We start from the raw sequence: 20534 nt of genomic DNA, 5'->3' as shown, positions 1-20534 counted from the left end.
GTGGGAGATGAAGCTTCTAGGCCTAGATGTGGCACTAACTAGTGATGTTAAATTAGGCAAATTGCTTCCCCTCCCTGGGCTATAATTTCTCCATTTTCTTAAATGGGAGGCCTGTCCTATAGATTTTTTCCTAAAAGTGCTCCTACTTTCACCGATTCTTCTTTCAAGGGAAATGCCTGGAACTGGAGTAAGAATAGGTGCAGCTTTTTTCAGCGATCAGAACTTTGCTCCCTCCCCATCAAAAAACTTACTGACAACATGAGGACACCTTTTCTGCAATGCAGAGCCTCTGACGGTTGCCTGGGGCAGGGAAAGGTTTGGCCAACTAGTTGGCAACTGAGGCACATTCAAACTCAGGTCTCCTGAGTTGATGCCAAGCTGCCTCTATGAAGTTAAAGGGAATCGAATTTGAAATTTTCCCATTACTTTGGCCAACGTGTTAACAAACTATAGTCACTATGCGAATTCTTCATAATGATTTCTCGGAGAGTCCTAAAACCCGTTTCTCAAATAACGTCTTAAAAGTGTTTTTAAATGGTTGCTCTGTCATTTCCTAGCTCCTCCTGTTGTGAATGGAGGAGCTGAGATAATTGACTACGTAGTAGACATGGCCGAGTCTGACCAAGCCGAGTGCAGAAGAGTCTACCAAGGCCCGAGCTTGAGGTGCACAGTGGGCAACCTGCTTCCTGGGAGGACCTACAGCTTCTGGATTAAAGCAGCAAATAAGACAGGGGTAACTGCTCTGTTGAATTCAAACCTATTTAGATTTCTCTTTCAATCGGTATGAACTTTCAGCATCTCTTTTATGCCATTACTCCTTTTTGTAGTTTGGACCTTATTCAGCCAAGTCTCAGATCTCCACAGCACCAGGACCTCCTGATCAGTGTGGCGTACCTCTGTTAACCTGTAAGACTGCTACCAGTGTGGCTGTCAGCTGGGAGGTATGTTGCCAAGCTTCTTATTCTTTGTGTTGCTCATGCAAAAGCAGAGTGATCTTGTTAGATGTTCTCCTTGAGGCCTGGGACTTTCCCTAAAGTATCAATAAGATCAGGGTTTGGAATTCAGGGTCCAGATTCTCTTTCCTAGAATCAGGCAAAGGTAATCATGGAATCAAGGATGCCAAGGCATTGGCACTTATTCTGTCTTCCAGTTCATGTTTGAGGTAGATAATAAATTTGGAGAACCAATAAATACCATTGAAATTTTCAGCTAATTCAGCTAAGATGATAAATTCCAATCACTGCAGAATTTAATAGTGCAAAGAATTCATGTGGTACCAAAAATACAGATAATTCTAATTTTGACAGAAGATGATTATGAGGTGTGATTACAAAGTAATGAGACTGTTGGGTGTGTTTTTGTTTTTGTGGGGGTTTGGGGTGGGATTTGTCTTGTTGTTTCTAACAAACATACCAGAATGCATCCTGGATACTTATTCTTCCATTACTTAAAACATTCTTTAAATTCCTCTTTTGCAGTTACCTTCAAAGCCTTTTAATTTTGTAGGAAGAATGTGGCTGGCTAGCAACAGTCAGGGGAAGACTGTGGAAGTAATCAGATTAGGGAGCAGTTGTTTGGGGTTTGGGTTGGATTTTTTTTTGTTAAACTAAATTAGATGTGATTCTTTCTCTCCAGACGTTAGTACAGGGTTCACAGCAAAGACAGGGGACCTTAATTTAATAGTAAATGGCAAGTGTTATAGCATGATGAGCAGTCATCTTGAAAAGCTCATGCCTGGAGAAAACTGAGTCAGTCACATAGTGAGAATGAGGGAAAACCAGAGAATAATTTATGTGCCCCTTCAGGATCCATGCCATGTCAAGTCCCTGGGGCAGACATTAATGAGTCATGCTCTACTACAGAATACCTGATCACAGATCCATTAGAGTGTGTTTGGATTGAAGGGTTTTGTCCTCTTAAAATATCTGAGAAGTCATTTGCATCCCCAACACTTGGCATATCATAAGACCTCGATAAATAAATGCCTTTTTATTCATTCATTATGATAAGAATGATAAGAAACAGCTGTTTGCAACTAACAACCCCTATATTTCAAAAAAGATTGTGCTAATCCTATAATACTTGGTTCCTAAATTTCTTAAGACACTTCTAAGATGCTATGATTTAGAGCTAGAAGGGACCTTCAAGGTCATTGAGGCTACTCCTCTCATTTAGCATATGGTGTGTCAAAGTATATTCATTTGTCATTGTTTTTCCTCCACTACCAGCCTTAAAGGTAGAGAATGACAGATATTTTTGTTTAGTCCCCAACAGGCAGCACACACTGTTTTTAACATATGAGGCTCTGAATAAATGCTTGTTGAATAATTATGTCAATAAAGTTATTTTGTTGATTACCAAAAAAGTCATTAATATTAGTAAATATCAATTTATACAGGTTATTCCCTGAGTCATAGTGCAGTTTTAAGCTGTAATAACTTCAGAAGTGTGCTACCCTTAAAAAGAAAAAAAAACATTTGAAAGTTTAGTCATATGTCTTTTACACTTATTTAGCTTTATAAATTCTGGATAATAATTTTTTATTTTAATTTCTAACCTGACAGGATATGCTGTCTTTTTGCATTGTGTCTGTGATTTTTCTGACTGACACTTTAATAGCCAGGAATTCGTAGAGGACTACCTCTTACTTGGCTTCCTCAATCACCTGATCAATCTATATTAGACTTTTTCTTGTGGAGTCAGGTCAAAACGTTCATTTCTGCATCAAAACATTGTTCTTCGGATGACCTTAAGGCTAGAATCAAAATTGCAGTCCTTCCAATCATTGAGGAGCACCAGCAGCTGACAAAAGTTTTTATAAACTTTGAAAACTGACTAGAGAAATATATTGGCCAAGATGGTGGGCTCGGTGAATTTTAATAAGAAACAGATCAAAATTTTCCGAATGTATATAATTAACTTTTCAAATGTTTTTGTCCCTTTGAAGCATTTATACTTCTATAGTAATTAAAGCTTAAAACTATACTAAGACTTTTGGGATACAAAATTTAGAGTGTGTCTAGGATAGAAGGCCAGTCTTGTAGTCAAGAAGAGTTGAGTTCAAGTTCTTTTTGACACACTTTTGCCCAGAAACAAGTCCCTTTAACCTCTCAGTGCCCCCACGAACTCTCTTCAGAATAAATTACAGGTGAGTTTCTGAGTTGAATGTGGAAGAAGGTGAGAGCCAGGGAGAACCCTATGACTAAAACACTGATGTAGACCAAAAGAAAAATCCATTTAGAAGTACTTTAGCTGCAGGTAAGTCTGCCATTAAACCAGGCAAAGAAAATTCTCTAGGAATTAATTTTGAAAATTTTCATTCCAAACTTGATTTTCCTAAAAAAGAATACAAAATGAATCCCACCAAAAAAATCCAAACAAACCACAGAGACAAAAACACACCCAAAAGTCTCATTACTTTATAATCCCACCTCATAGTCATCTTATGTCAAAATTAGAATGGCCTATATTTGGGATGCCATACTAACTCTTTGTATAAAATTAAATTCTGCAGAGTGCTTCTTTTGGAGATGGGGAAGTATATCATTCTATAACTCTACACTCAAAGCATTCCAAATAAATGGGGGCATCTAGTCTTCCTGTCTTGGAAAGAGAAAGGAAAGTAGTCTGATGCCAATTTTACAATCCCAGTTTTACCCAGGGGGTTAGTTAATGCCTCCTTGTTTAGTGCCCCTGGGATCTGTGCTTGGAGGGGCGGGGCGCCTTTGGTGCATAACATTTTGATATTAATAATTTGGATGGCATGCTTATAAAATTTGCTGATTACACAATTCAGCAGGATAGTTAAGACATTGGCTGATGCGATTCAGAAAGATCTTGGCAGTTAGAACAATAAGTCCCATCTGCTAAGAATAAATTTTATAAAGACAACTATAGAGTTTTATCATTGGGGTTTTAAAAAAATCAGTTTCACAAGCACCAGGTGGGAAAAGAAAGGAGCAGTAGAGTCAGACAAGAAGATTGAGGAATTTTAGTAGCCTGAAAGCCCCATAGGAGCTATCCATGTGATATGGCTAGCCCCAGAATGGAAGAGCAACATTGGGCTGCATTCAGAGAGGACAAGGGCCATGGAGAAGAAGCCATATCTTAGGAGGCTCTCTAGGAGAGGAAAACCATAGTAGTAAAAAAAATTATGCCACATGAGAACTGTATGAAGGAGCTTGGGATGTTTAGCCTAGGAAAAAACTTCTCAGAGAACTCATGACAGCTATCTATCACGATGGCTGTATTTGAAGAGATACTACCTGGAGGAGAGATTTAGACTTATTCTAATAATGATCAAAGAATGCTACCTAGAAAATGCAAAAAGGTAAATTGAAGTTTAAGGTAAAAGAAAAACTTACTAATGATTTGAGCAATCCCAAAAAGGAATGGGCTACACTTAGAGGTGGGGGAACCCTCAAGTCCCCACTTGAAGGCTGCAACAAAATCTCAGAGGGGGGGGGGCTTTGAGGTCCCTTTTAACTCTTGAGATTCCAGGACTCACAGCCTGGTTTCTGGGAATGGAAGTGGCAATAGTTAAATCTTTCTAAAATAATGACTACTAGATGTTTATCCACAGGGATATTGATCACAGATCTCTGGCTTTGTTAGTGATTTGGGAGATGATTCTACAAACGTGTGGCAAGTGCAGAAGGTGCTATGCTACAGCCCACTTGGTTCTGAGACTCCGCAGCTAGCTAGGCTAGTTCTCAGATGACGGGTCTGCAGCCTCTCACCAGGCCCATGTTGGATGCCTTTCTGGCTTGGTTGAACTCTCCAACCAACTGTTGGTGTAGCTTCTGAGAATAAGAAAAACTGACATTTCTGTAGCACTTTAAAGAGACCCCAGGGTTACCTTTAAGTAGGACATTAATAGAGGCTTTACTGAATAGCAGGAAAAAATTAATCCTCTTTTGCTTCCAAGCTAAACAATCCAATTTAACAAGCATTTATTAGTTGCCAGGCACCATGCTAGGAGATACAAAGCCAAAATGAAACATTCCCTCTGCTCAAGGAGCCTGTGTTCCATCAGGGAGAAACAACATGTACACCCTCAAATACAAAATATAGAATAAGCCATTTTTTCCAGGGGGAGGATGTATGGGTCTGATATTAACAATAAACTGGAGATTCTTGATGGCATAATGTAAGGATGAGTAGCATAGAGACTCTGGAAGGATGAGGCCTGAGATAAATGGGCATAAGGGAGCAGCTTCAGTCTAGATAGCCTCCCACTCAGAATCTCTGTTACTTTGTGAGTCAGGGGAAGGAAAGAAGCATTTACTTATTAAGTGCCCACTATGTGGTAGGCTCTGGGCTAAGCAGTTTTTACCACTATCTCATTTGATTCTCACAACAACCTTTTAAGGTAGATGCTATCATTATCTTCATTTTAGAGTTAAGGAAACTGAGGCAAACAGCTTAAGCCCAGGGTCACACAGCTAGTGACTGGGGCCCTATTTAAAACTTGGGTCTTTTTGACTCCAGGCCCAGCTTTCTATCCATTGCGCCACCTACTGCCTCTAGGGCATAGGGCAGTAGAGTGTCACTTAACCCTTCACAGGAGCAAAAGTAACCTAGATTTGATTATCAGTCTGAAAAAAAAAAGATGTTGGGAGTTCAGTGCAGAGAGGGGGGAGTCAGCCACATGAAGCAAGCTTGGCCCCTCCCTGCCTGACTGTCACGGTGGGAAGTTGGTGTGTCCCTGGGGCCAGGCTGATTGCAAGAGGGCTGCTATTGTGGGTGCAATAGAAAGAATACAGGACACCTGTGTTGGAGTCCCACCTTGACAGCTAACTGCCTGGGTGACTTTGAACAAATCATTTAATCCTTGTTAGATTTCAGTTTTCTTATCTCTAAAATGAGGGAGTTCGATAATTTCTCAGCTCTAATGGTAAAATGCCTCTGTAAATGAATTTTAAACCCGATTTATGGGACATTTCTATATTCTTTGAAAGTTTACAAAGGTTTACAAATGATCTCATTAACCTGTACTTCCTGGGGTTGGATTCCTTTTTCAGTTTAAAGCTTTCTGTCTCCCAGGAGTTGATTAGCTCATTATTCTAAGAGACTAATTTGTGCCAAATGACTGATCTCCAATTGAGGTCAGGGAATCAATAAGCAGAGTGGCCTCAAATTCAGATATGCTAGTTCAAAGTAAGCCAAGAAGTAGTCATGTAACTTGAAAATTATTTTTCACTCTTTCCTCTCTTGACTCCCCACATCTAGCCTATTAACAGGTGTTCCCTGTTCTTCCTGGATATTCTTTCTCAAGCTTCACCTCTCTCTTCATTCCCACAACTCTTCTAACATGTTTTAACCAACTCTCATTATTACTGCTAAAATACACTCTCTGTCCCTGAGAATGCTAAATTGGAAAAAGGTCACCTACTCCAGCTCCTTCCTTATACAGAAGAAGAAACTGAGGCCCAAAGAAGGGACTTGCGGTTTCTTGCTCAGAGGCACACACCTATAGTCGGTAGCAAAACCAACCCCTCATTCCTAGGTCAATCCATTTTAACTCTGTCCTGTATTTACCCTACTTGCCCCTCCCTCTTAACCTCTAATTAGGCCTATATGAAACAAGAAGAGGGAGCTTCATGGGATCAGAGGACATGGAGCTGAAAGGGACCTTAAGAGTCATCTAGACCAACCTCCTCATTTTATTATTTCCTAAACAATAAAAAATGAGAACTAGGGTTTTTTTTTAGAACTTCTTAAAAAAGAATTTTTTTTCAAAAGTTCAAGCTAAACCAGCTCTGGGTAGATGTGCACAGACACACCCTGACTCTCCAAAAGAGAAGGAGGAAGATGGATTTTCTCATCTCTTCTTTGGCTCCAAGCTTGGTCATTCCAATTACCCAGTATTCAGCCTCAGCTTTTTGGCAGTGCTGGTCTTTCCATTTCCATTGTTAAAATCACTGTGTCTACTGATTTCCTACTTCTGCTTTCTTCACTCTGCAGTCCTTCATTTGTCTAACCATGCTTTTCAGAATTCTTTCTCTTTCATGTTTCTTACTGCACACCAAATACTTCATTATAATCACATGCCACAGTTTGTTTATCCATTCCCCAATCAATGGGACTCTATTTCCATTTCTTTGCTACTACACAAAGCTCTATGTGTATATGGGACTTTTCTTTTTGTCACTGACCACCCCGACGAATATGCCTAACAGTGGGGAGGATGATCTTGTTTTGGGGTTTTTTTTTAAACATTTGCTATCATATTAAGACTGGAAGGCTGCTAGGTGGCACAGTAGATCCATAGAGTGCTGGTCCTATTTCCTCATCTGTCAAATGAGCCGGAGAAGGAAATGGCAAACTTCTCCAGTATCTCTGCCAAGAAGACCAAATGGGGTCACAGAGTTGAACATGACTGAAACCACCAAACAACAATAATCATATTATACCTTTCTCTTTCCTTACAGAGATGAGGAAACTGAGACAAAAAAAAGCAAAGTGACTTGCCCAAGCTCACACAGGTAGTAGTGGCTGAGCTAAAAGTCAAACCAAGTTTTCAGATTCTAATTCTAGGACTGTTTCACCTACTGAGCCGATTCCCTCAATTCAGCAGTAACTTTGAGAATCTTACTTCCTCTCTAAGAATCTTAGAGTAATCCATATAAAATGTTAAAAGATCAGTGGACCATACTACCCCCTCATTTTATAACTTGGTCAAGAAACCTAGCCTTTATTCTATAATGTTTCTCCATTACCTCTTGAATCAACTAAAACTTGCCTGCCCATTCCTCTCCTTGGCCTCCCTTATCCTCAGCTTTGACTAATGAGAGTCTGTCCTAAGCTCTCTTATCACTTCCTTCTGATGTTCTGCAACTTTCTGCCTCAACCACCAGCCAGTACATTTTCCCTTGTGCTGCTCTCTCTTCTCTTCCAAGCCAGGGTATTCCTCCTTTCCTTCAAGACTTAATTCTAAAAGCTTTAACAAAATTTCAACCCCACCCCCAAACTTCTGCCATTATTTTCTCATCTCCCAAACCAGAGCCAAGTGCGCAGGTCTCTAAAGAGAGTTAGGCTGGCATTTTACAGGACCACCCGTTTCTAGCCGTTTGGGTTCATCTGTATTTCTGTTGGGAATGGCTCTCCTCTTCCTAAGTTTCCAGAGGGAAGGGAGCAGCACTGCATCTACTACAGAGAGCTACCAAGGCACTCAAATGTTGTGTTTGGTACATCTTTCAGGTTCCTATGTGCAATGGCGCCGAAATTTGTGATTACAGACTGGAGTGGGGAAAACTAGAAGGATCAATGCACGTAATATACACTGGCCCTTGCTTGAACTATGAAGTAAAAGGTCTTACCCCTGCAACTACCTATTTTTGCAGAGTACAGGTATCTACAACTGAGTCAGAATTCACTTGAGACCATGACAATAAATGACTACTAACCTATCTCCATCCTTGCTCTGCCCTCTGCCATGTTGTATTTCCTACCAGAATTACTGCTCAGGTCAGAAGGGCTTTGGGGGCATGTGGAAGCAGAGAAGAGGGACATGAGGAATGATCCCTAACACCCTACCTGTCTTTCCCCATGATGGCAGGCAGTAGAGATGCTTTCTTCCAACCTCTGGTCTGTCCCCACTCAAGCTCAACAGTTGAATCTTCCTAAATAAACCTTGCACTATTCTTTGCATTCCCCAGTGTCTTACACAAGGAGATGCTCAGGAAAGAGAGATGAATGAAGATCATTCCCTTGTTCAAAACCCCTCATTAGCTTAGTCTTAGCTCCTCAAGAGCCTGGCCTCTACTCCCCTGGCCCTAGCCTACCACGGCAGCTCTATCTCCTCCACAAACCTTAGCAAAACTAGGGCCCAAAAGATGCCTCTCAATTGTCTCCTTCTGTATTTTGGTTCACAAAGTTCACCCTGCCTGAGATATCCCTTTCCTTGATCGACCTGAATCCTATTGGTCTATACTTCAAAGCCCAATTCCAGACCCTCTGTGAACCTTTCCCACCTCCAGCCAGAAGTGTTATCTTTCTTCTCTGGACTCCTCTAAATCACTGGTTCAGGAGTTTTTACTGCTTGATTTTTATAATTATTGATATTTAGACATATTGCAAGTTCTTTGAAGGACTGTGTCTTATTATGTGTTTTATTTCCCAACATCTAGCACAGTGCTTTGTACAAAACAGATGTCTAATAAGTAGTGACTGGTCTGAGGAGAGGACATATAGTTTGCAGGAGTAATCTTTAAGGGTTGAGATATGTTAAGAGTGTTCTACAGATCCCTCGAGTTCCTCTAGGGGTTAATTATGTTTGGCAAGTGAAAGGTAAGCCCTTCAGTCAGTCCCCTGCCCCTCTTAGGGGGTCACAACAACCACCGAAAAGGAGAAGGAGCCAGAGAAACCACCAAGAAGGGAATCCCGATAAAGTGGTGAGTCTATGTGACTGGAACCACCAGGAAATAGGGATCAGGGTTTATTCTAGAAGTCACAAAGTCACACTGATCAAATCTTATAAGCAAAGAAAGAAAACCAGGTGAGATTAGGTTATCTATTTGACAATTTAGGCATTTCCTGTATTAGTAAGAAATTAATGCATTAAAAGTGTGAACATATAAGGATTTTTTCACTCAGAAAATCAAAGGCCCTAGTGCCAACTCATAACTCCTTCATTCCTGCTTCCACATGTCTATATAACTCAAGAGGTCTAATATGGCCCTGAGACCCCAATTAATCAACATGCATAAAGAAAAGCCCATTTCCTGGGCCTGCTTCTATCTGTCAAACTCAGAAACGACCACCTATCATTTCATAATGGGGAGGGTTTTATAGGAAAGAAGAGCTTAGTTTACTATGCTTAGCTTGGGAATATGATAATGGCTGTAGAGTAGATGAGAGGTCCCAAAATAAGACTGAAAAGGAAGTTTTTCAGCCTTAATTACCATGTGTATGTGCTTCACTGATCTAGCTATACAATCTGTACACAGCTTGTCAGCTCTCTTACATATTCCAACTATTTAGCACTGGATGTTAAGTATTGGGGCTGATGCCAAGATAAGTTTTTTTAATGGTGTAAGATTTAGCGACAAGCAAGCTACTGGTGGACTTTAAAAGCACATCCTTTTCAGGCTGTGAATATGGCTGGAATTGGCATGTTTGGGGGAACGGGCATAGTAACAACACCAGCATCCGTGCCAGGAGCAATGTCACTGCCACGACTACTGGAAGGAAAGATCCCTCTTCCTTTGGCATCGACTTGCCTTGCTCTTCAGTGGGATGAACCCAACTGCCATGGGTCAGAGATCACTGGATATAACATCGAATATGGAGAAAGACAGATTGTAACTGTTGATAGAGTAACGAGCTACACCCTGGAAAATCTGCAGCCGGACACTGTGTACAGGTAAGTTACTCATGTTACTCGGGGCCTTTCTATTTATAGATGACTTGGGACTGCCTGGATTTGACATGTATTTGTATTTCATTGAAAGTACATTCACTACCTGCTGTTCCTGACAACTAATTAGTTCCCTTCGTTGTGGAACACCATCTGGCTGGGATTCTGTATTCCTTGTTTTCTTCTCCCTGTTTAGCATCCATTGAGGAAAAAGGAAGTTCTGTGAGGGAAGACTGGGGAGAAACAGAGCATGGGGACTGGAGACTTGTTATAATGTGAAGGGAGCAATGAATGATGAAAAGAGTACTTGACTTGGAGGCAGAAGAGACCTGGGTTTGAATCTTCCCCCAGCCACTATTCAGTTTACTCTTTTCAGACTTGGCCCTATTTTACTATCCTCTCAAGATAATTTTGTATCTCAATTCTGAAGATTCATTTTCTGCTATCATTAAATTCAACTTAAAATGGTTTATATTCATAACACAGAAACATAAGAATTTCTTTCGCATCACTAATATTTCATCCACTTCCCATGGACTCAGAAATGCATTTAGCTTTGAAGAAAAGGGAGAACTATTCTCTTCACCTGTCTTGTTTCTCTTGTTTTCTCAAAGCCTTTGATAGAAAGAGTGATCACAAAACCAGTACGAGTGTACCCTACCTATCTGATATGATTAATTGGTCCTGAAAAAGCCCAATTTCAATTAATCCTCTAGCAAGTTATCACCTAAATGATACTACAGTGAGGTTTTGTAACATTACAGTGGCTTTTAACTATATGTAGAAGTACCACCAAAAAAGAAATTAGTCTTGACCAGATTATATACATGTATCTTGATAGAGATTTCATGATCATAAAAATGGTAACGGTGTTAATTTTTAGAAATGTGGAGGAAAGATCCTCTTTTTACTTTCAAAGGTTGGTGGGGTTTATTTGCCATCCAGTCATTATTGGAAGAATTAAAAGAAAACCCTGTTCTGGATTTTCTCCTCTCTGACGCAAAATTCTGTTGTCTATGATAACAGCAAACATGATTATTCTTTAGAGAAATTTGGAACTACTGAAGGCCTCTTTCCTTTTCTGATAAAGAATAACGCTCACCTAGAAAGATAAACTTAACTTTTCCTTCATGAAAATTTGCCTTCCAATTTTTAAAAAGGAAAGATTAGTGTAATTATCTTCCCATAAAAGTGACTTAACATTGTTTTTTTTCTCCTTCTCTACCTAGAATTAGAATACAAGCTATCAATAGTTTGGGACAAAGTCCTTTTAGCCAATCAATTAAAGCCAAAACCAAGCCACTACCTCCAGACCCTCCTGTCCTTGAATGTGTGTGCTTCAGTTATCAAAGCCTAAAACTGAAATGGGGTGATGGCCCAAACAGAATTTCACTCTCCAGCTCTGTACAGTTCAATTTGCAAATGGAAGATAAGACCGGCAGGTGAGACCTTTTGTTATTTAATATATGTGAAAATCTCTTCATGGATTAAAGCTTCATATCCTGTTTTCTGTACTCTAGGGTGGTTTTATAAACTCATCAGGTCATTAATCCTATGGATGTACTTTCTTTTATTCTCTTCTTGCCTTCTGCAATGGGTTCTACGAGTTGAGCATACTCCCCTCTGCCCTCCCCTCCATAGGGTACCCACTTTTTTGTAATTTGTTTTTTTAATAACAAATTTCCACATGTTTTCTGAAGTTATATGAGCCAAACTGTCTCCCTCCTTTCTTCCCTCCCCACTCCTGGAGCTGGCAAACAATTCAACCTGGGTTATACATGCATTATCACACAAAATACATTTCCACATTATTCATTTTTGTGAGTAATCTTATAAAACCAAAACCCCAAAACATAAACCCAAATAAACAAGTGATAAATCACATGTTTTCATCTGCATTCTGACTCCAACAGTCCTTTCTCTGGAGGTAAATAGCATTCTTTGCCATAAGTTCCTCGGAATTGTTCTGGATCATTGTATTGCTGTTAGTAGCTAAGTATGTCACATTTGATCATTCCACAATATTGCCGTTACTGTGTTCAATGGTTTCCTTCTGTTTTCACTCTGCACCAGTTCATGAAAGTCTTTCCAGCTCTTTCAGAATTCATCCTGTTCATCATTCCTTATAGCACAATAGTATTCCATCACCATCATATAGCACAGTTTGTTCAGCCATTCCCCAACTGAGGGACATCCCATAGGGTTCCCATCTTGACCACCCCTTTTCTACCAGTGATGATGTGGGAATGAGGCCCCACACTGAGGTAATGAGAAGTATAACAAAGGTAGTAAATCAGTCCTCTGTACTCATTTCCTGAGATACCTGTTAGCAGAGGGACTTCATTTTAAGTCCTTAAAGAGAACTTAAAGCCTACTTAGAGATAAATAGTATGCAATGCCTGACTGGTCTACTTTTGTAAAGAAATTTGGCCTTGAGGTCGTTGTAAGGAGAACTGAATCAAGTCACAGTACACGGAGGATAAAGAGGGTGTCTGACGTTATATAACTTCTCGTAAACATCAACAAAGTTGAGTTGGACCTAGAGTAAGTAGGAGCCGACCCTTGGTGAGGTAAACACTGAGTGGTGAAATCCAGCTGCAGCCCATGCTGCCCTTCCAGTCGCCCAGGCTTGAAAACATGGAATCATCTGAGTATTCCCCTTGCCCCCCTCATATCTAACTGGATATAAGGAGGCAAGGGGATCACTCCAATGAGTCACCAAGTCTTTTCATTCTTTAAGATCATATCTGATTCATCTATTGTTTTTATTTCCATCCCCCTGCTCATCACCCTTATCACTTCATGCCTGGCTTATTCCCTCTATAATTCATTCCATAACTCATAATCACGTGAATCTCTTTCATCATTATCATCCCACTGCCATTCAAAAACATTCCCTAGTTCTTTATTTCCTATAGGATATGGTCCAAATTCCTTAGCTTGGTCTTCCAAGCCCTCCTCAGTCATTATTCCCCACCTCATATCCTCTACTCCAGCCATAATGTCTCTACACTTTATCTAATATGTTTGCCTCCTATCTCTAATGCTCTACCTCACACATACCCTTGTTGAAATCCTACCTATCATTTAAGACCCAAATCACATCCCACCTCTTCCCTCGGACCACTCTAGCCTATAGATATTTCTCCACCTTTTTGAGCTCCTTTGGCATTCTCTGTTACTTATTTTTAGTGTTCGAGTGTGTATGTCCATTCCCACCTACCTCACTAGACTGTTACCTCCCAGAGAACATTTTATGATGCTTCTTTACATATGCCCCATAGTGCACTGCATATAGAAGGCTGTCAAGAAATATTTCACTTTGACAAGCATTTGTTATATAAACAACTGTGGACAAGCAAGATATAGACAGGATATATTGGAGGCAGTCACAGAAGGAAGGTATTAAGGCTAAGGAGAAAGGCTTCTCACAGAAGAGACTTAAGGTACAACTTGAAGGAGACCAAGGAAATTAGGAAGCAGATAAGGAGGAGGAAGAGTCTCGGGCATGAAGGTTAGTGAAAATGCTAGGAGATGGTATGTCAATGGATTGAATAGTATATAGAATGAAGTAAGGTATAAGAAAACTGAAAATACAAAGTTTTTGTCACTTCTGCCTTCACCATCTACTCTTTTACCCCACAAACTAACAACTGAAAGATTAAGAAAGGTCTCTTGGAGTGACATTTGAGCCATCTTAAAGAGGGCTAGCTGCTGAATGAATTATATTGAAATAATAGTAAACCATTAAAAAAACCTATAAATTCAAGGTTCAGTCCAAAAAAAAAAACACTTTTCAAGCTCCTACTTTCTGTTCAAAATTGGGAGTACAAAGATCAAAGAGGATAGAGAACTATAATTGCCTTTAAAGAACCTTCCAATCTACTGGGGTGAGGGGATGAGAGAGATGGAATGTGTATACAAATAACTCAATGTGCAGAGAAGAGGCCCGCCTAAAGGGATCTGGAAAGATGCGATGGAAGAAGAAACCCTTAAGTTGAATCTTGAAAGAAGGGATTTGAGCAGATAGGGGTGTGGGCAAGGTGGGAGGAGGGGATGTCTGTACTAGGTGTGCATTGCAAACCTGGACAAAGATAAATGGTAGTACGAGAATAGGGGAAATAATGAGTCATCCAATCGGGCTGGAACATAGTGTGCTTCTAAAAAAGACCAAGAAGATACTCTGGCTACAGATTGTGGTGGACCTTGAATGTTAGGATAACAAGTTGATATAGCAGGCAGTGGGGACTACTGAAGATTTTAAGGCCGAGACATGACATGATCAGAGCCATGAACTGAGAAGATTATTCAGGCAACAGTGTGAGGAATGGATTGGAGATAAGAGAGACTATATTTAGGAAAATGAGTTAAAAGGCTATTCAAATGCTCAAGGGGAAATTTTGAGGATCCAGACTAGGTCATTTGGGTTTGGCGGGGGGGATAGGAGAGGAGACAGAAGAAAGATTACTGAAATAGAATCTATAGGACTGGGCAACTGATTGGGCATAGGAAAAGAGAGAGAAGAGCAAGTCAAAAATGATAAGGTTTTCAAGTCTGGGTAAGAAGATGATGAACCATCAGTAGAAGTAAAGTTAGGGGGAGAGAAGCAAGATGATGAATTCATTGCTAAATCTGTGTTTGCTGTATCATGGATGTCCTAGTGGAAAGGCCTAGCAGGCATTTGAAAATGCAGAACTGATGCTCTGGAAAGAAGTTGGGTTTGGTGGTATTAGAGAGTTATCTACATCAAAGTGAGTCAAATTGACAAATAGATTCCCAAAGATTTCAGAGTTGGGACCTCAAACACTGTCTTGTCCAACCCATACTGGAAAAAAGGCTCCTTTCATGATACCTGACAAGTAGTCATACTCCCTTTTGTTTCAAGGACTCCCCAGGCGACCTTTGGATAGCTCTATAATAGTTGGCAAGCTTTTTTCCTCACATCAAATACTCAAAACTGACTCTTTTTTAACCCTCACCCTTCCATCTCAGAATCAATACTGAGTATCGGTTACAAAGCAGAAAGGTGATAAGGGTTAGGCAGTTGGGGTTGAATGACTTGCCCAGGGTCACATACCCAGGAAATGTCAGAGGCCAAATTGGAACCCAGGATCTCCTATCTCCAGGCCTGGCTCTATCCACTGAGCCACTCAGCTGCCCCTGCAAATCTCCCTCAACTTCTACATACTGCTCCTAGTCCTGTCCTTTGGGGCCAAGAGGAAAAAGTTTAATTCTTATTCTATTTCATATCCCATCACATACTTGAAGCCAGCTATCACATCCACCTACCCCCACCACAAAAAGTCTTATCTTCTCCAGGTTGCCAAGTCAAAGAGTGCAGAAAGAAAAAACATAGAAAGACAGAACCTTAGGAGAGATACTCACATTGGAGAAGCCAGAGAAGGAGAGATCAAAGGGATATAAGAATCAGGAGAGGTTCATATCACCAAAGCCAAGGGAAGAGAGAAACATCCAGAAAGTGAAGGGCATAGTCCACAATGCCAAATATGACAAGAAAAACTAGAACTTTAACAGAGATAAGTCATCAAGCAACCTTAGAGGAAAGGGTTTTAGTAAAGTAGAGGATATGGAAACCAAGGACCAAGGGTAAGGTATAAGCTACTCTTGTGAAAAATTTGTCCATGAAGGGGAGAAAAGGATATTAGCTTCATTAGTTGGGTTCTAGGTGAAGTTCTTCTTTAGACAGGGTTTTTTAAATAAGTTTGTAAGCCAGGGAAGGGAGGAGGAACTAAAGATTCAAAGAGCAAAGTCATTGAAGAAACAGAAAGGGGAGAAGATTCAAGGGCACAGGTGGAAGGGTTAGTGTTGATAAGGGGCAGGACTTCATCATCTTCCAAAAAGAAGAAGGGAAAGAACAAAGGATGTGTAGGTTCTAAATGTAGTTTTAGAAGAGTGAGAGATCAGTTTAGAGAAAACTTACTGGGGATAGAGGACTCAGTTCAGGAGGAGGTAAAAGCTCATCAGATGACAGACAACGATAGGGGAAAAGGTTTAAAGTTTATTTTATATTCAGAGAGAAAAGCCTTTAATGACATAAATATTTCACCCTGTTTTCTCCCCTCCCATTCTGCCATTTCTCTCTAAGTGATAGGTATTTTTCGTTAGTGGTGATAAGAGTGATATGCCATCATGGTTCAATCAAATGTTGAATATTATTATCCACTACCAAGTTTAACACCTCGATATTTACAGCTATAGCCAAATTACAGGCCTGTTTGGGTATTATGTGACCTTGAAAGTGATCTTATTAAAACCCGACTGAATTCTTTTGTGTTCTTAGTAAATGCTGCCTTATGCTTTAATAAAACCTACACAAAATGCCTGAAAAACCAACAAGGCAAAACTTATGTCAAGTTCCTAAATGTCATTCATGTTTGGAGTTGGGTTTTTATTTTAACAAAAAGTTATGTATTTAAAGAAAGAATTCCAGTATATAAACCTTTAAATGAAAATCAACCAACAATGGCTGTCCATAAGATGGTCAGAGCAGAACTGGCTGAGTGGTTAAAACATAAAATAATACCACTTTTTTTCTCTTTTAGATTTGTCACCCTTCTGAATGGGCCTTGTCACACCTACAAAGTCCAGAGGCTGAGTGAATGTACAACTTATAACTTTAAAATACAAGCATATAATGAAGCTGGCGAAGGACCATTTTCTGATATTTATACCTTCACTACAACCAAATCTCCACCTGCCGCACTCAAAGGTAATCAATTTAACTAGGTCATTAAACATGATCTTCACTTCAGCTTTCATACCTTCCTATAAAAATTAGCAGTAAAGACTTATTTTAAGCATTTAACAACATCAAAGCGAAATCAGTAGGATCATGTCACTTAACTCTATAAGGTTCCTTAAAATAGGCTTGTATCCTAGTGAGACAAAAGGCCTCTTCCAGTGGCTCACGGTGGCATGAAAGTGACTCTAGGTTTTCCAAAGCTTTGCCAGCACAAGCTCCAGAAGAGCTCACTCACCAAGAGGAATGACAGACTACTGTCTGTTTTCTGACTCTTAAAAACCGTCCTTAAATTAGAGAGAGGTCTTTGTCCTTGGTGAGATATAACCACAATAACCACAACCTGATGTCACAGGTCCAAGTGTCAGAGAGCAGTTATCACATCTCAGTCAGTGTCAGTGGCTTAATTCAGTGAGAGTCCTTGAAAGATACCTTTGTGTTACATAAAATGGACAGATTTTTTATCAATATGGAGGCTATTCTTTGTGTGGTATCTATCTAAATCAAAAATTTTGGTGATGAAATAGATTTGTAACTTAGGATAGTTGCGTTCTTTTCTGTACTGCTGGAGGGAGTACCCATGCTGACAAGATCACAAATTTATACAAGTATTTGAACACCTTTTTTCCTAAAAAGTACTGTTCCATAATAGATGAAGATGCCAGTAGGATATGAACTTTAAAGGGTTTTTCCCAATTGTGAACTTAGTTGAACTGTTTTACACATCGTTTTTACTGACTATGGTCTCAGTTGTTGACCAGGGTTAGTCAAGTATGATAAATACTGACTTTTCCTGCTGTGCCAGATCATGGGCACCTCACACCAACATCAGCTCTGCAGTTCAGTTGTGTCAGATTCCTGCTCCAACTAAACTTAACTGAGCTTGACATTTTTGAGCAGCGATTCTAGAGCACAAATATAAATAGTAAGAAAGCATATAGGGACTAGACCGACAACTTCCACTATATGGAGATAATAATGATGTATTACCCCATTTGATCCTTATGAATATATGTGAAAGTGCTTTGGAAAATATGTAAATAGAACGTAGGGGATCTTTGCTCTCAGTGGCATGAGTACTCCTTCCACCAGAGAAGATTACAGCCCCATTAACTCAAGGATTATACCAGTCATAAAACATGTTAAGCCATAAGAGCACAAATGTGCTACAATGGCCTGGTCATATTATCAAGAACATATATGCCTAGAGAAGGAGGTGGGCCAGTTCACATAATGAGCATGAGGGTTAACAGGTGAACAGGCTATATGTTCTGCTAGTAAGAAAATTGGGCCAGAGAGATTTGCAGTACATTGGAGCAACCTTTTATAGAGAATTTACCAAAAGATCTATGTAGAAAACAGTTGGCAGCATGAAAACCTGTGGATAGACTTCGGCCCGACTGGAGAGAGTGTTCATACCAAAGAGATCACAGATCCACTGAAGTAATGTGATGTGAAATACAAAGACCTCACTGTACAAGTCAAAACAGAACAACTATCTAAAACCAAAATGCCTGGAGTTTTATTTAAAACTATTAAGATCCTTGGATTAGTATATCGAAAGCTTTCTACACTTAAAATCATAAGAGTAATGAAGGTAGCAATGGTGGACCATTTTTTGAGAGGGTTAGATAAATTTCAAATTCTCTAGGAAAAATGGAGCCTCTGAATTTAGAAGTCTCCTCTTTTTTTCCAGCACCCAAAATATGTCAGCTGGAAGAAAATCTTTGTGAGGTTACATGGGAGCCTCTCCCCCCTATGAAAGGAGACAGCATCATTTACATTCTACAACTTGTCAGTGGGAGAGGAGCTGATCAGGTAACTGCCAGAAAAATCCTGTTCTTTAGATTTGTAGCACTATTATTAGGAAAGTCATCTTGCCTGATTTTATCTCATCTGTATCTTTACCCAAGAGATCTAGCCCCTATCGAGACATACAGACTTCTGTGAAAATAGTTTCTCTTTTTATTTATCTGGTCCACAGCTTACAATGTGCACCTCTTTGATCTCTTGTTCCCAAAATGAGTATTTAACAGATTTTTTCTGTTCTGTAAACAGAACTGCTTAAACAATAAACACTCTGGATGTGAGAGATTTTTGTTGTTCTCTATGAAATTGCGGAAATTTCTGGGAAAATAAAAGGAATGTTCTTATCTTCAAACTCCTCTTTCTTTAGGTATACAAGGGGCCAGATACCTCATTCTGTTTCACAAATTTTCAAACCAACTGTGAGTATCGATTCAGAGTATGTGCTGGCCGACAATATCAACAAAATGGTGGATTACAAGAACTATTAGGAGCATACAGTCCCAGTACAGTATTCTCATCTCAGAAAAAAGACATAGATCCACCCCAGGATGATGACTTAATAGAAGAAAATAAAAGCAAAAAGAGGTGTCTAACCGATGATCAATTTGCATTCATCCTGGTCGTGGCATTTGCAATTATCGCTGTTTTGTGTGCTGTTGCCATTCAGTACTTTTTAATCAAATAAATTAGTCAAAAATATTTAGCAGAGTCTGAACATTTCTGGTTGTTTGGCAGTTCTATCTCAAATCATAGCTGGAGATGGTTGTGCAAGATTCATTTGTAGATTTCTTTCTCAAATGTCACCTAAAAGCTAGGGATTGTATGGCAGAAGCCTTGCTGTGAATATGTAATTGACATTAAAATATTCCTGCGTCTTATGTAACCAGGTTTTATTGTAAGAGTAAATCAGGAGAACTGCCTTAATACATAGCTGCTGGGCCTAGAATAAACAGCAAGTTAGAAGAACAGATTTATATTGAAGTCCTTTTAGGTACATTTGAGAAAGTGGTAGAAGTTTTTGATTTCTTAAGAAGGATTTGATATAGTTTAGAATTTGTGAATTTTCAATGACAGGTGTTTCTTTTGAGCATAGATTGGTATATAGAACACTTCTAAATCCTTAACTGAATTTTATGTATTGTAGAAGAAAATTATTGCCTGCCTTGATTTGTGGTTTTGTGAAATGAATACTTATAATTTTGTTTTAATGTTGAGGTTAAATATTTAATATCATTTAAAGTACTATGTGAGGGTACCAATAATTTGGGAACTTTACTTACAATAAGACTCTATAGACAGAGAGAAATGTACTGTATGTGGCCGACTACTTGCATTCTTCTGAAATATTATAAAATGTGTCTTATAACTCTCTGTACTGTAATTTTTCAAAGTAATGTTTCCGGCATTTGGTAATCAGTTTTGGCCCAGTGCAAACTTCACTCTGAAATTAAGGAGATGGTAATATTTTGGTGCTTGGACAGAAAGTCTATAGCACCTACTTGGGGGTGGGGTAAGAGAAGAGGCACAGTCTCTTGGGAAGAGTGCATTTTACTGTTTTGACTCCAAATTGAGCAAATAATTTTGTATTACTCTTGGCCTAAACAA

At 39.5% G+C, this 20534-nt stretch overlaps 1 protein-coding gene across 1 annotated transcript in view; it reads left to right on the top strand.

The window, feature by feature from the left end:
• LOC123253405 (fibronectin type-III domain-containing protein 3a-like) overlaps positions 1 to 19614 on the top strand; it is a 53143-nt gene extending 33529 nt beyond the window's left edge. The window contains exons 18-25 of the mRNA XM_044682602.1: positions 558 to 733; positions 828 to 941; positions 8203 to 8352; positions 10092 to 10366; positions 11590 to 11802; positions 16924 to 17090; positions 18817 to 18938; positions 19297 to 19614. Of these exons, the coding sequence (XP_044538537.1) occupies positions 558 to 733; positions 828 to 941; positions 8203 to 8352; positions 10092 to 10366; positions 11590 to 11802; positions 16924 to 17090; positions 18817 to 18938; positions 19297 to 19614 (1535 nt within the window). The remainder of the gene's footprint in view (positions 1 to 557; positions 734 to 827; positions 942 to 8202; positions 8353 to 10091; positions 10367 to 11589; positions 11803 to 16923; positions 17091 to 18816; positions 18939 to 19296) is intronic.
• Positions 19615 to 20534: the final 920 nt, after the last annotated feature.

Source organism: Gracilinanus agilis, chromosome X, assembly GCF_016433145.1.
Source record: "Gracilinanus agilis isolate LMUSP501 chromosome X, AgileGrace, whole genome shotgun sequence".
Classification (NCBI taxonomy): domain Eukaryota; kingdom Metazoa; phylum Chordata; class Mammalia; order Didelphimorphia; family Didelphidae; genus Gracilinanus; species Gracilinanus agilis.
Note: the sequence above shows the minus strand (reverse complement) of the source record. Positions and strands in the feature narration are given on the sequence as shown.